Source organism: Gopherus flavomarginatus, chromosome 10, assembly GCF_025201925.1.
Source record: "Gopherus flavomarginatus isolate rGopFla2 chromosome 10, rGopFla2.mat.asm, whole genome shotgun sequence".
Lineage (NCBI taxonomy): Eukaryota > Metazoa > Chordata > Testudines > Testudinidae > Gopherus > Gopherus flavomarginatus.
This window is the reverse complement of record NC_066626.1, coordinates 72,402,302-72,418,789: the sequence shown is the minus strand read 5'-3', so window position 1 is coordinate 72,418,789 and position 16,488 is coordinate 72,402,302. Positions and strand designations below refer to the sequence as shown.

The 16,488-nt window shown below is 46.5% G+C and overlaps 1 protein-coding gene across 5 annotated transcripts in view; it reads right to left on the bottom strand.

Annotated features, from left to right (window-relative positions):
* SEMA5B (semaphorin 5B) overlaps positions 1-16,488 on the bottom strand; it is a 367,047-nt gene that overhangs the window by 15,626 nt on the left and 334,933 nt on the right. For 4 of the 5 annotated variants that reach the window (XM_050917004.1, XM_050917001.1, XM_050917002.1 and 1 more), the window contains exons 17-22: positions 15,244-15,469; positions 14,272-14,490; positions 11,517-11,687; positions 10,522-10,671; positions 9,701-9,745; positions 3,807-4,012 (exon numbers count right to left, since the gene is read on the bottom strand). In XM_050917004.1, coding sequence (XP_050772961.1) covers positions 3,807-4,012; positions 9,701-9,745; positions 10,522-10,671; positions 11,517-11,687; positions 14,272-14,490; positions 15,244-15,469 — 1,017 coding nt within the window. The remainder of the gene's footprint in view (positions 1-3,806; positions 4,013-9,700; positions 9,746-10,521; positions 10,672-11,516; positions 11,688-14,271; positions 14,491-15,243; positions 15,470-16,488) is intronic. The other variant, XM_050917005.1, reaches the window with a different exon arrangement.

Genomic DNA, 16,488 nt, shown 5'->3' with positions numbered 1-16,488 from the left:
GGAAGCCTTTACACTGACTTCAGTGGGATTTGGTTTTGGCCCTATGTGCAGGTGCCTTTCCCAGACTATTCTAAAACTCAGTCCCTATGCTTTGTAGAGTCAACACTTAGCCCCCTTTATTAACAACGAATTTAACAATAAGAGAAAGTTCAGTTTGAGCCTCTTCTTCAGGCTTGGCTGCTCTAAGGCTCCTATCTCAGAACAGCTCAGCCCTGACCCTGGGTCCTCCTTGCTCCTCCCCCTTATATCCAGTGCAGATCTAACTAGCCACTTGGCAAGAGTGGGCTGCTGGGCAGTTCTCAGAAGGAACAAAGCCTGCTAAGAATGCCAGTCCATACCTGGTAAGATCGCCTTCATTAAATCTACCTTAATATAAAATTCACCTCGATTTACAACTCCGCATTCAGCATTGTGCATTTGAGTGCAACGCTCCTAAACTTTCGGTTGCGTTCTCCTGCTGACTGGGCAACAGAAATATTTCAAGATGAATATGAAATGAAGAAGGTTGCAGAAGTCTTAGTAGTATCAAAAAAACAGAGAAAATAATAGAGTTGTGCATTAGCCAAGACTTATGTTAGCATCCAGTCAATGTGTGTTATTGGTTTCTTTTACTGCAAAGTAGCCGACTGATCATATATTTCCTTAATCTCAGGTTTATTAACCCATACACACGCACATACATACACACCGCATCCGTGTGCATTATTCTGACCCAGAAAATCAACTGGAATTTAAACATTTAGAATACAGACAGGCCCAGGCCAGAAGTCCAGAACACTTCCCATTTTTAAGAAGGTAAATTTCAGCCCCCCTGAATTTAGAAAGACAATAAAGTCCATGTTACTGTATAGAGCTCTGTAGGATTACACGGAGACCACGGACCCTTCTTTAACTGATGATAATTCTATCTAATATATTTTTAAACTTAAAAAACCATTAACAACATTATTAATTTTCCCCTTTTTAAAAACCAGAGCAGGACACAATCTCTCCCATCAAAACAAACACCTACTACAGATTAGTTTAGGAAGGGACAAAACATAAGCAGTGACAAAATCCCTCAGAACACCTGCTGAAGTTTGTCAGCTACTCCCAAATACAAAACTAACTAATAATACTCCTGTGCCTTACGTTTCACACACACCTGCAAACTCCCTTCAACTGCACTAACACTACATTATTTAGAGAACAACGAGAAGTGACTCAACTGAAGTGTAGGTCTAAGGTTGTTGGACAGACTGGAAGTAGGGGTTTAAGATAAGAGGAACTATATGCAAGCAGATTTTAAGGGGACACGGTTTTACAGAGGGAGTGATGATTAGGGAGAAGGGATTTCTTTTAAATCAACTGCCTTCACCACACCTGGACGTCCATACCACTCATTCCCCACTGCCTCTGTAAAATAAGATCTCTTTAAATTCTTCTTAATATACAAGTCCCTTTTACCCTGACCTCTTAGGCTGCCCAATGATCTTCTATTTACCTACTTCAGTTGTGTCACTTCTTAATAGTCTCTATATAACCCCCACCTTGTCCATCACTTTTTATATGTGAGTCCCTCCTTTCTGTTAACCACCTTCACTGCCCTACCTTGCACTGTCTCCAATTAGCTAAACCTTCCTTCAAATAAAGTAATCTAAACTAGACACTCAGATTGTGATCTAATGAATGCTAAGAATTCCTACCTAATATATATATATATACACCACCACCCCCCCTTCAGAGAATCCAACATCCTATCAGCCTTTACTGTAGCTGCACACAAGAGCAAATATTCAGATATTTGGTCTGTCAAAAACCCCAGGTCCTTTTCTGATATTGTATTAACTAAACCATTGCCATTTTAAACTGTGCTTCACTTACATTATTCCTACCCAACTGCATCAACTTGATACAGACACATTCCGTTCCATAATCCATTTGCCCAGTCAATCAATATTAGTCTGTAATCAGCTGTATCCATCTGAATCTTAGCCACTCCCACTATTTTAGTACCATCTGCAAATGTAATGATCTTATACATCACAGCAACGTTTGCACCATTACCAAAATATTAATATAGTGCCCTGCAAGTGTCCATTCCTTGCCCACTTCCAAAAAGAACATCCTCCTTTCACTCCAGCCCTCTGTATGCTGCCCATGAAACAAGAGAACAGCACTGCAAAACTCTACTCACATGAGCAGGCCTTACCTCACCACCACAGGCCTACAGACTGTGCCAGGACTAGTCACATTACTGAAAGGTTTACTCCTGTGATTTTGGAGCTTTCAGGATCTGGCCTCAATCCTTTACCCATCTTCATAATTTATTATCTACCCTGTATTCTGAGAGTTTATAGGATAATCCATCCTGTGAAACTTTGTCAAGAGCTTTCTCAAAAATCCAGATATTGTCTGCTGCTTCTCTTCTACCTAGATCAATATTTATTTAATTTTAAAAAAGGAATCCAATTTGTGTGACATGATTTACCGTGCACAAATGCATGCTGATTCTCATTATTATGCTGCACCCTTATTCAATTGCATGCAACTGTATCGTAAACCACCAGGATGCGTATTTTTGAGATTGCATTTACAAACTTCACAATCCTGCAAGGTGCTAAACAGCGGAGGAGAGGCTCATAACAGCCATCAGGAAGTACTCAGCACCTCAATCAAGACCACAGTTACTAGATGAGTCTGTAATTTTCAGACTCTTATAATATTTCGTTGAAGTACCAGAACAATAGCCACTCTCTTCCAATTACCTGGTATAGCCCCATTATCATAATTGTTGTTGTTATTATTTGTGTCGTGCTAACACCCAAAGGCCTCAATCAGGAATGACGTCCTCTCGTGCTGGGCGCTGAGAAGACATTTAGGTAGAAACAGCCTCTGCCATGAAGAGCTTACCATCTATGGCCCCGATCCTGCAATGAGCACCGTTCAAAGTCTATGGGTACAAGGGTCTGCCTGCACGGAGCTTATTGCAGGATCATGGCCTAAACAGGAAAGACAGGCAAGCAGCAAAAGACAGACAGACAACATACGCAAAATGTCAGTGATACATAACTACTGGGGGAGGAGGGGTTCTCTGTTGCTATACCTTCCAGACCATCCTCCCCACTGTGTTCCTGTGCCCCAAGGGAGTCTGCTCCACTCAAATTCCCTTCCTGCCACCTCGGCAGTCACTATTCAGCTGTCTGATCCCTACTCTCATCTATTACTGGTAAACATCATCCATTACTACCCCCGTTTTACACAAATATGTGTTTACCATTGTTTCAGTCTTCTCAGTCTTCTCCAGCGTATTGTCTCCTGCAACTCCTCCATGCATGTATTGCTAATGTTCTTACGAAATACCAAGGGAGCATGTGAGTTCTACTATCAGTTCTTCCGACCTCCTTAAGATCAGATTCTTCCAACTTTTCACACTTTTCAATGGAGCTACTCGCAGAGTAAGGAGTTACCCAACATAAATAAGGCTGGCAGAACTCAGTCCTTATTCTGTTGCCCCAGGAACAGCCTCACCAAGTCTCTCCTATTTTTCATTCCCTCAATGTATTTAAAGAATCTCATCCTGTTTATCTAAATATCACCACTAGTTATTTGTACTTTAAGATTTCCATTATTCTCTCCATTCCTTCTGCTGCTTTTTATCAAGCCCTAACAATGCTGTCGGGTTATCTCCTCTTTCAGATTCTTTTATGTACATATATACATTTTATCTATGTATCACGCACACACATTTATAATTAAGACCATAGCATAAATACGTAGGCAGCTGTTATCAATTTGCCAGTGGTGTTTCTGGTAAAGTACCCTACCTTGAATTCCATGGGCGTGTACTTTTCATTCTTGGGGGTTGTGTTGCCTTTGTAATGGAGATGGTTGGGAGTGGTTGGGTGAATAATAGTCGATTCCTGGGACTGTCGCTGACAGCGTTGACAGTACACATAGATCACAAACGTTAAGAGACTGGAACCGAAGAAGCAGGAGATGCCGGTGGCAATCAGATGGATGAGACTGAACCCTGTAAGCAAAACAACAAGTGATGCTCCTTTCAGAGAGCAGCTTTCTCCCTCTCTGGACAAAAGCACAGATACAAATCAGAGTTACATCATCTCAGAATCAATGGGGATAAGTTGCTGAATTGAATGGGTCCATACATTGTTTTCTCAAAACTCTTTCCCTGTCTCCCCATTCTCTCTCCCTCTATTGATACTGAAACTAAACATTCTGTTAAGCTGACAGCAAAAGAAACGAGGCATACAGACAATACACGTTCATGGGCTCCAAAGCATGGGTATGTCATGGAAATAGGGGGCTACAAAAACCTCAGTGTTTTATCCAATGGAAAATAAAGCCCTCTTTGTTGGCGACCCAAAAATATTCAGTGGGGGAGGCGGATGGGGGAAAGCAGCATGACACATTCCTACTTTATGTAATCCCCACAGATACGTCAACAATGCAAAAACCAACCCACAGCAGCAAGTCTCAGAGCCTGGGCCAACTGACTCAGCCATGTGGGGCTCCCACTATAGGGCTAAAGAATAGTAGTATAGAAGTTCTTACTTGGGCTGGGGTCCAGGTTCTGAGACCCACCACCCACCCCACCGGGAACATCTACACTGCTATTTTTTAGCCCGGAAGCTTCAGCCCCACAGGCCTGAGTCAGCTGATCCAGGCTGAGACTCTCAGCTCCAGGACTTTTTTGCAGTGTCCACATATCCCAAGTGTGCACAGCCATCATTTGCTGATTTGGCAATTAGTTTCCCCCCACTATCTCTGAGGTGTATTAGCAACATTAAAGAGTGTGCTGGTAGGTACACAGGAGGGGCCAGGGAAAGGGGGAGAATGAGATGGAAACAAAATGGGCAGTGGGGGGAAAAGAAAATACTAAGGAAACTGCCTGAAATATTCTTTGATCAAACTTCTCCATGAGCTGCCCAGATGGAATTCCAGGCAGGCCCTGGCAAGGCAGCTATAGTACACAGATGTCAAAGAGCAGAGCTCTTCACCTGAGGTTTCAAACATTTCCAGCACAATAGCAGGGCATGGGGGCTATGTTATCTCCTGAAAGGAGATGCATGTCTACAGGCAGGAGAAACCAAACGGCCAACAGCTCTCCACTTTACACAAGAGGAACAGCCTTGACTGGAGTCCATGGCACAACCAACACTAGAAGATGTAGGAGCAGGGACTGGAAGAGTCTTGTGTAGCACCCAGATGTGACCCTGTTTAGTGTCCATCTTCAATCGGAGGGTGCTGCTTTCCGATCAGAAGAGTGGAGCAATTTGAGGAGAATCAGCAGCGTTAGCCCAAATGTACATTTCTACTGACTTTGGTCTGCTACACAATCTTTCCAGGAAGGACGACATGGGCCACAAAAGTTGAGAGGAACCACTACACTATTGAACATCAACATGCTCACTGCTGAGTGCAGCCACTTATGTTCAGAGACTAGCGACCAGAATCTATGGGAGTAACTATGACTCTCTTCAAGTCTTCTACTTGGGGAGGGGGGGGTCGGGATCTTGAGGCATGAAGCAGCAGCTTCATTGAGGAGGGGTTGGGTAACTCCTTACTCTGCAAGTAGCTCCACTGAAATCAATGTGTGAAAAGATATCCTGGATCGGTATTTGGGCTAGGAAAGCTGCCAAAGGGGCTTGTGCCCTGGTTGAATGGGCTGTTACAATCGCCAGAGGAGGCACCTGGGCCTGGCCATAGCAGCGGCGGATACAGGCAGTGTAAGCGAGTGGACTCATCCTGTGGCGCCTCCTGCTGGTTGTCCTTGGGAATTAGCTCACCAGCCCTCTGGAGTGCCCTCTGCCAGCCAGTGATCCACTACTGCTGGGCCGCCGTGTCCCTCCCAGGACCCCAGTGCCTCTTTAACTGGGTGCTGCCCCCAGCAGTACCCCCCCAGTTCTGGGTCTCCCCCTTCCAGGGGAACCCCCATCCATTATCCCTCTTGTTAACTGCGGACACAACCATAGACCCTGATGGTGGGGGGATGTGGAGATATTCAAATACTTCTCTTCTGCCCTTTTGGACATGGGTGGAATCGAAGATGGGGTCTGCCACTGTGTTTAGAACCCATGGATGGACAGGCAGCTTGATGTGGGCTGGGGTAGGAGACAACATGATGCTGAACAGGTCACCTGACTGCTCCGCCAACTCCTTGATTTTGAGGCTTAAGTTGTTAGCCACCCTTTTAAGGAGAGCCTGGTGCTCCTTAAAGTCATCAGGGGGACTGCCAGTCTGGGAGGGCCTCGCCACCCTTTCGTCTGGTGACGAAGATGACAAGGGCATCGCAGGGGAAGGGGTGGGTTCCCTTTCCCTTTCTGGGGATGGCTCCTTGGGTGGTGGCTCATTGTGCTGTCCCCACGATGGACTCCGCATCCTGTTCCAAATCCAGTGCTGGCTATGCCGGGGGGTTTCCGAGGCTGCCAGGGAGGAGTGGTAGAAGCATGGAACCAGCATCATCGGTACTTCCCAAGGGTTCTAACAGGGTCACTGGGCAGGCCACTGGCCCTGCTGCCATGCTGGTCTCACAGGCTGACAGGGATTCGCATCCCTTTGGTGATGGACTGAACCCTGGCTCCAACTCAGACCAGTCCCCTTCCGGTGATCACAGTGGGCCTGTGGAGGCCTGCATCTGCTGACTAACCCTTGTCAGAGACCGGTGTCTAGTGGGTGGGGATTTGCACCCGTCCCTCAATCGGTACCGGGGCAGCGAAGATTGGTGCCACGATGGCGAGAAGTTTCACACTGGCGGGCACCAACGCCTAGGAGACCACCTAAGCAATAGGCACCAGCGCCAAGGCGATTTTAGGTGAGAGACTGGCCGGTACTGGGGACATGGTGCCTCAATTCCAGCATTCATGCCTCGTGGAAGGAGAGCGCGGTGCTGGGATCTGGGCCTTCTAGCCAGTGACCGAGATTGTGGGACAGCGGTCCGGTCCTAAGCCGTGGGGACAGAGACGAATGCCTGAGATCCAGGGACCGATGGCGCTCCCCTGCCCTTTGGGGAGGTCCCATGGCCTTGCTTGCCGGGCCTTAGCCATGTCCGGCGCAACATCTGCAGTGCCGGCAGGCCCACCAGGTTTTTGGCTGCCTGGGCCACCTCGAACGACAAAGGTCCCTATAGGGGCCAGGATCTCCTACCTCTCCCGGGAGCCGGAGTCACATCCCTGGCTGGGCTAGGGGGGATCCAACCATAGCAGTACTCCCCTATAGCTCCGGGGCGGGCACGGGGCATGAACTAGACCCTTTACCCAGAGTCCCCTTTGCCTTCTTGGATGATGCCAGGCAGCCCTTTTCCCTGTGCCACTTCCTGGGCACCAGCGAGGGGGAATGGTGCTGGGTGGATCCTGGTGCTGGTGAGGTGCTTCGCACCTATGCCAAGGTGCTGGAGTGGAGTCCAGTCCTGAGGGCTCTGACACCGGGCAAAGCATGGTCTCCATCAGTAGGGCTCTCAGGCAGATGTCCATCTCCTTCTAGGTTCTGGGATGAAAGTTTTTGCAAATCCTGCACTTGTCCTTTATATGGGATTCACCCAAGCACTTCAAACAGCTGCTGCGGGGGTCACTGACAGACATCAGCCTGTTGCATGACGAACATGGCTTGAGGCCAGGGGAACGGGGCATGCCCCACTCCGGGAGGGAGGCCCAGCCGGGACTCTAACTACTAAACAACTAACACTTACTTAAATTGGCTAACTTAGTACCTAAGGACTATGAATAACAATAGGCTGTTAAGAACCGCTAATGCTCCTGCAATGCAAGATAAGGGGCTATGACCAACCGTCTTGGGCAGTAAGAAGGAACCGAGAGGGCGTAGGGCCAGTGGCACCTAATATACCAACGCATGAGCACAACACTCAAAAGAGGGTGCCACAGCTGACCCTATGGATAGCGGTAAGGCAAAAATCTCTGTCGACTGTGCACGCGGGCGCGCACACGCTGAAAATGGAATCGACACGAGCAAGCACTCAAAGAAGAATCTATGGTTTACTTTTTAAACATTGTATAAAATTCCATAGCAGGCATATAATTTTTTATTATATTTTATAGGATAGTCCAAAAAGTCTACAGAAAGACTATAATTTCCTATTACGTTTTATAGGACTTTTCCATCAGGGCAGTTCCCTCCTAAAAATCCTACTTTCTTGCATCTCATATCAACATTACAATCGCAAAAACGCAGAATGAATTAGTTGAGTTCAGTGATGTCACACGACTTTCTCTTGTCCAGTTTGCCCATATTGTAACATATCTGGTGATGATTTCATGAGGAGGCATGTGTCTTCTGGGTTTTTCATTCATTCATTCATTCATTCATTCATTCATTCAGTACAGTCGGAAATCCTTTCTGAAACCTGAAGCTCTTTTACAAACAGCTCCAGCTCTTGAAAGAGCCATCAGATTTTGTGCGTGTTTTCTTGGGTGCAAGAGATTTTGGGGTTTTTTCATAGGCAGCACATCAGTTCCCAAAGATGCCTTCCTGGTTCATCACTTTTTAAATGTTGGTTTTCTCTTCAAGATGCAGCACAAGGAGCTTCTATTGATTAGCTTCCTTGCCAGAGATTGTAAGATGCTAAGTAATAAATAATATTAGCCAGTGTCAAATATAAATTGTAACTGCAAATAAAATAACAATGGAAAAAAGACAGTTCAAATTGTCAATAGCAATGCATAATTCTGGAGTGCAAGGATAATCAGGAGCCCCAGAACAGGAGCAGATACCTTGCATTATTTGGGCAGGAATAAGTGATGCAGAAAGACACTCTTTATATAATTGGTACTGAAGACATAATTCCACTGACTGCCCTGTAGCCACAAACCAAGAAGCTACATATCAAAATACTGATGTTTTATTTGTAATTTTTTGTCATCCCTTGGAAGGGAGAGTTGCTCTGCATGGACCAGAAGCTGCGCTTCATCTTGGGGACTTGCAGGCACAGCTGGTGATTTGTATTTCACAAGAGCTTTGTGTTCATCACCAGTGGAAATCTACCAGATCTCTTGTGTGAAGCTTCTCTGGTACCGTTTTAAAACGTACAGGAAAATCAATAATCCATGTCCCCAGCAGCACTGCAGGGAGCAGTAAGGGCAAGTTACAGAAACCTTGAAAGTCTTCAGAAGTCCTCATCAATCTAGAACTCACAGGACAGGAGAGAGGTGAAGTTATTGATTAGATCGTCCAAGTTCTACACATAATGAAGACACAGCTGCTTGGTAGATAAACAAGAACATGAATGGAAGGGAATGCTTTGGAGGATGACTGTCCACTCTGATCTAACCCACCCTGTCTCTCAAACCTCATTATACTGTACAAGTACAGTCTGGGACGTTCTACTCAATGAAATTTTCATAGGTGTCTGAAGGATACCTCCTTCCAGACAGCTGGAGTATCAGAGGTATCTCTCTTCATTTCTCTTGGACCGTTTACAAAGTGGGCACAACAAGACAGGCATGTGCTCCCTGCTAATTAACGACTCTGAGGACCCACCCCAAATTCAGAAATAAGTAAGAGTCTTGGAACTGACAGCTGGACAGAGCAATACATTCTTTCAATCAGACTCAGACAATGAGACTCCACGGGAATTAAGGCTATCAGCAGGATATGAATTGGGTAGATTAATGGTATGGTTGATGCTGTCCAGAAAGGAAAAGCCACATTAAGATAAAAATAAGATATATAGTTAGTTGTACTCTACCTCCACAGTTCGTGGTCTCATCAATGCTTGAGGCCGGCAGAATCACTAAACAAAGAGAAAGCATTGGGAAAAGTTGTCATTTTGCCATCAGTTGCAAAATACTCCCTTTGCTCCTTGCAGAAGTTGTTTGTGCATTCCACAGCAAGCTGCGGGCCTAAGTGGAGAGACTGGCTGACAACATGGAGCAAAATTTAACCAAAACTCTGTATGAACCCCAACAGCACAAAGGTGCAGCACAAAAAAGAACACTTAGAAGGGGTTCTTCAGTCTAAAACTGCTAAATATTTGCACAGGGGACTCAAATTCAACTGACATAAAGCCTCAGGTTCCAGGTGTTCATGAACCTCAACCTCTCAGCAAAACTACACCCGAACAGCCATCAATGCCCTCTCCCCTCCCCACATCAGCCCTAAAAGCCCAGACGCCTTGCCTCTGTGGGATGTTTCCCCTGGAGTGTCTGAATGAACAAAACTCCAGTCGCCAACATTCACACAAACACTAGGGTTCATTTAATTAACGCCTCATGAATTGCACCCTGCAGGGTTTAATGGCCCCAATTCAAATTAAACAGCTTACTTAATTTACTGTAGCTGTAAACAGCATTGCCTTATGGGAGAGCTGAGCTGCCACATCCATTTCATGCACAAAGTGCTGTACGTTAGGAAGGGGTTTTTCAAAGAGGTCTGCAGGCGTGTGATACGCCTTTGCCATTATTTCTAACCTCTTAGGCAGCTCTGGACATTGCAGTCTATGTTGACTGACAGTCATTCCTCCTAAGAGAAACCTGCTTTCCTTGCCCTGTGGGGCTCTGCTGCACCTACCGGGAATCTCATTGTACAGGCAGTCTTGGTACTGTGTGCTGTTTCCGACGCACTGGGATGACTCTGGATTGTGCATCTCGCAGTAACGGCTACGATACTGGATCCCGTCTTCGTTGCACAGGCTCCACTCTGACCAGTCCGACCACCCACCTTAAACCCAACCAGTCTGAAATCAGGAATAACGCACACACGAGGCTGCCATGGCGGAGGGCAGGGGGAAGGACACCTGTACGATCCCAACTTCCCCAGTGTTTGGGGGTGTCTGAATCCTGATTCCAGTGCAGGCCCATCTCTAGTACGGCACAAAACAGGGAGCCTTCAGGGGGCTGGATTTAATTCCCTCAATATAATGAACATTACCACTGTGCAACCTAAGCTTCACACTGCACTAGTGAGTGCAAAGCAGCCTGAAGGCTGACGCAGCCAGCCCCAGAAGGAAAACCCAGACTAGAGGACCCTCAATGGGCCCAGAGTGGGCATAAAGGCTCCTAGATCAGCCCTCTTCCTATAGTAGCACAGAAGCTGGCTGGGGTTTTGTTCTAGCTGCCATAATGCCCTCATGGGGGCTGCTGGCAGTCAGCATAACTTAGTGCAGCCCCAGGGCTGCTCTAATCTCCCACTAGCCACCAGCCCAGCATGCACCCAACTCAGGATCAGAGGAGCTCAAAAGTGGCTTCAAACCACCTCTGCACCCTTTTCCCAATGACCCGTCAAGTTGTGATGTGAGCTCCTCACCCATTCTGTGTAGCACAACACAGGGAAGGAAAACCCCTTGTCAACTGCACAGGCTGCTACTTCAGAGACACCTTTGGCTTGTCTTGCAAATGTCTCTGCTCAAAACTGATCTGCTTTGTCAATTTTAAATGGATCAGCTATCAACAAGATTTTGGCTGGCTGGCTCTAGAATACCGGTCCATGCTCTAGTGAACAAGTTAACAGGAAGGTGATGCATTTAATTTTAAGAATAGAGTGTCTATTCCTGAATAATCTGTTACCTTTGCAAGAGTGTGTGTTGCAGAGCGCCTCCTCGGTGTGCAGGCCAATGCAGATATCCTCTCCGCTGGACGGTGCTGGGTTGGTACAGGTGCGGGTACGCTGGTAATGTCCTCCTCCACAGGTTGCTGAACATTGAGACCAAGGGGTCCAGCAAGACCACGAACCTTTTACTGAGGATCGTAAGAAATAAAACAAAGACACACACACTGGCTTTTATTTCTCTTTCTCTGCTGAAGCTTAGGGGACCAACTGAGTCTTGACCTCCTAGGCAGCCCAGCCCAACCTAATGAGCTCTTTCTGTGCCACTAGGAATAGAGATTTCCTGGTGCAACGTCTGTGCCCAACAAAGGACAACTTAAACCAACAACGAGGTTAAACATGTTGTACTCCATAGATGCTGAATCAAACATATCTGTTATTCTGCTAGAGGAAACCCTGTATCTTAGAGTGCTCTAAAGGAAACAATTATTTTTCACGTTTCTTTGTTCTTACACATGTGTAATATAGCCACGTTCATAATCTATTATTTACCTATTTCCTGACAAGGCCCACTTCATCTACGAGGAGGCTGAGCTACCTAGATTTCTTGGAAACAAATAGCTGCTACAACCCAAACATTTTTAATGCAATAATTAGTCTGAGTTTGCGTAGCACCTTTCTTTTGAAGATTTCAAAGTGCTTTACTAACAGTAAGTCTCAGCACAGCCTTGTGAGATGTGTAGATCAACCCCTTTTACAGACTAGAGAACTGAAGCACAGAGAAGTTACTTGACCTGAGGTCACGCAGCCAGTCAATGGCAAAGCTGAGAACGGAACCCATGAGTCCAGGCTCCCAGACCCACATTCTGGCTACTAGACACTCTCCCCATTTTTCTCAGTTTCATGTTCCGTTCCTTCAAATGTGATTCAGTGCAACATACACCGGTATATTTATACACAGAGAAAGAAGGAGGGAGGCAGAGATAAACCGATATAGGAACCATGCACTCAAAACAGTGTGCAATAAATCAGAGTAAAAAAGGAAAAAAGAAAAACTGCACAGGATGCACAAAAGGGCACAGCCATTAGTTAAAAGCCCACTGGGATGTTCCAAAATAGTAGTAAAAGCAGTCTTTGCAGAGTTCAGATTTTTAATTTTTATAGGCCACGTGGCTCAAATTTTGCCACTCTCCTTGTGCTCAGAACATTATGACCACATCTCTCCTGTCCACAAATGGCAGCTTTAGCTTTAGGGTTGTCAAGCCTCCAGGACTGTCCTGGAGTCTCCAGGAATCAAAGATGAATTTTTAATTAAAGATTATTGTTGTATGATGAAACCTCCAGGAATACATCCAACCAAAATTAGCAACACCATTTAGCTTTGCCTTTGAGATTTTAAAATTAAGAAATATAATAAATGATACTGCTCATAATGATACTTAGCAGTTGTAGCAATTTCACCCTAGGGCATAAAGTGTTTCACAGGAAATGGCTAAGTATTGTTACTGTTCAGTGGTGAAGTGACAGCCGAAATTGTTTCTACAGGATGAAAAGGAGTGGAGTGGGAGAGCCCATGGACTATGAGTAAGGCCCTACTTAATTCACAATACTGCACAAATTGTGGATCCCACAATATTAGGCTTCCTCTGCAATTCTGACAATGGGAGCCCCGTCTGAACCAGCAGCCGACAGTGGAAGCCCCTGCTCTCAGCCCTGGGGTGCCAACAGTGGAAAATGACAGAAAAAAAATAATGGACATTACCACAAATCGTAAGATCCATTACCACTTTGATACGATTCTCCATGGCTTGTCCGCAAGTCAGTAACAATTTTTTTAACAATCGTCCCGCAATTTAAGTCGGGCCTTCACTATGAGTAGTATTCTGGACCAGAAGTGCAAGAAAAACAGGAGCATAAACTCAAAAATCAAGTAACCTGGTACGAATACTCCCTGTTGGCCGTGTAAGAAACGCTAATTGATGTCGGGAGGAAATGCCCATGGTGAAGACATTACATAACCGGAAGAGGCAGGAAGTAAGAAGAAACGACTACTAACACAAAAAAATTGCCAAAACAAGCATCTCTACGCAGTAGTAATCCACATTTGTTGTCCTCTCACCAGGGGTATGGGCACCACACTGTCCTCTACTGGATGGAGCACTATGCCTGCACAAGTGTGCATTAGTCACCCTCTAGTGCAGTGTTTCCCAAACTTGGGACGCCACTTGTGTAGGCAAAGGCCCTGGTGGGCTGGGCCGGTTTGTTTCCCTGCCGCGTCCGCAGGTCCAGCCGATCGCGGCTCCCACTGGTCGTGGTTTGCTGCTGCAGGCCAATGGGGGCTGCTGGAAGCGGCGGCCAGTATGTCCCTTGGCCCGTGCTGCTTCCAGCATCTCCCATTGGCCTGGAGCAGTGAACCGTGGACAGTGGGAACCGCAATCGGCCGAATCTGCGGATGCGGCAGGTAAACAAACCGGCCTGGCCCGCCAGGGGCTTTCCCTACACATGTGGTGTCCCAAGTTTGGGAAACATTGGTCTAGTGGCTAGAAAAATGGAAACTAAGCTACAGTTCTGCTCTCTAGAGCATCTTGGTATGTCGCCCTCTAGGGACGACAGAGGGCATCAGGCATAACAGTGAAGTGTGCACGTATCACAGGCTGCCCAAAGCTTATTTAAATACCTTCAAAAAAGTGATACAAGTTAAAAACAGACATTTAGAACTGTTGAATCTTCATGACAAGAGCACATAATTTTGTGGTGGAAAGACATTATTTTTACCTGGGCAGGGATGTGGGTTACAATCTTGGTATTCCATTGCTGACCCCACACAGGGTAGGCCGCCATTTTTCGGCTCTGGGTTTGTGCATGTTCTCTTCCGGATCCGAAATCCCAATTCACAGTCCCTGGAACACGATGACCAGGCCCCCCAAAAGGACCAGCCCCCATTGATAATCCGTGCAGAGGTCTTACCAGTCTTTAGAAGATCGTCAACTAGAGCTTCAAGAAGCACAAAGACGACACAAAAGTGTTGATTTGGGGACAGGGCTTTGCTTGGAAACAAACTCATTCCATATTCAGGCTCTGGAGAGGAATTCTGTGGAAACTGCATCACCCAGTGGTGCTAGAAACCCAGTGCCAACAGTGCGGCTCGACTGCTCCAGAGTGAAACCAAAAGGGAAATTCAAGGGAGCAATCTATTTTCCCTGTGTAAACCCAATGAAGTAAAAACCAAGCCCACAATATTACAGGGGCAACAAATTGATGAGGGCCAGACTGGACCTGAAAAGCACTGACCTGTGCTACAGGCAGCACAGAGGTTCTCTGCCCCACAGGCAGCACCAGGAGGATTTGTGCTTTCCCCTGGGGCCTCCAGAGCACGCAGTGAGAGTGTACATGCCACAGCTCAGGACAGCCCTCTCACTAGAGAGAATGGGTGAGGCTACATCCCCACCTGCAGCATCTCAGCCCTCTGCAGGCGCTAGGAGGAAGCAGTCCCTACACTCCCATAAGCACAGGGATAAGACTGTGTCCCCTTGACTCCAAGGGAACAAATGCTCCTTGCAGCCTCCCTGCATGGTGCTCTCATGCCAGGGCCAGTGACAGTTGGGTCTAGAGACTCTTGCCATCCCTGCAGTATGTGGTGGTGTCACACACGTCAGTGTTTATTCATGACTGCGTCCCCCTTTCACCACCACAAAGGATGCAAAGCTGAACTTGGCCTAGGGCTCTGGGCAAGCCAGCGGGACGTACAGTCAGTATCACAAACCGCCGAGCCGTCATTGGGGCAGAACCGACTCTCCGTCTTCTTCCTCCCAAATTGCAGCTCATGAGGATCAGCCAGCTGGGCACGGCAGGTGTAGCGGAAGCGCTGCTCTTGGCGGGCTCCATTCTGGGTGAGGTTCACAGGCATCCAGGGGGTCCAGGGCGTGTTTCTGCGCACCTCTGGGCAGCCCTCTGGATTGCAGGTCTTGTATTCCTACCAACCAGGAAAATCATTTCCCGTTACTCCCAACTTGCTTATGGATGAGCTTAATGACTATAACACATCTGCAGCACAGCTAAGAGGAAGGAATTCTTTTACACTCAAGAAACCAGCACGAAAACAAGTGGATTTAAGAAGGCATACACCTGCATCACCCTGAGTGCTCCAGATACAATTCACCCCCATGCAGAAGGACAGCATGAGCCAGAGGGATTAACTGGGAATTAACTGGTGCAGAGGCCTCATACAGGTCCTCGGCATGGGATGAATTTCACTCACTGAATTGTGGCCTATGTCTCCTTTGCTTTTGTTTCTTTGCAGATTGCAAGCTCTTCGGAGCAGGGAACAGGTCTTTGCACACATTTGGACAGTGCCCAACACATTTCGGGCAGGGACACAATGCAAGTAATAAATGAAATAAATTATAACAATAGTCAATCTCTGGCTGTGAACAGCAGAGGTACAATCCTGAAAGTTAAATCTACGGAAGTGCATGGCCCATCATTGAAGTAAAAGCATTAGCCCATTCTCCAGCGCTTTATATTCCAGTCGTGGCACTATCTGTTTACTTCTGAAGACGCTTTTAGAAAACCTGTCTTCTGATTTGGGTTTCTGACCTACACGGTGAAGGCGATGGGCCACATAGGTCCTCAGTCTAGGTCTGAGTTCCTGCTAACACTTGTAGAAGTTCTGTATGGGTGGAAAGCAAGGGAGTCCTGGATTCTGACAACCCCATCACCACCATGTTACAGGATGAATTCCAACAAGTAACACTGAGTTCCTGTTTTTTAAGAAGGGTAAGGGAATTGCAGGGAGATAAGAATATTCCTGCTTCAGGACTTTATATGAGTAGATGCTAAATGGCTTGTGAACAAAATCAGAGGTCCCTGATCAAATCTGCTTACACTTAGAAAAATCCTTCAAAAAGAAAAACCTTTCTAAAGCAAACTAATTAAAAATAGCGTGCATCCATCAGCTGACAAGCTGTGGAGAAATACAATGGAAATGTTAAC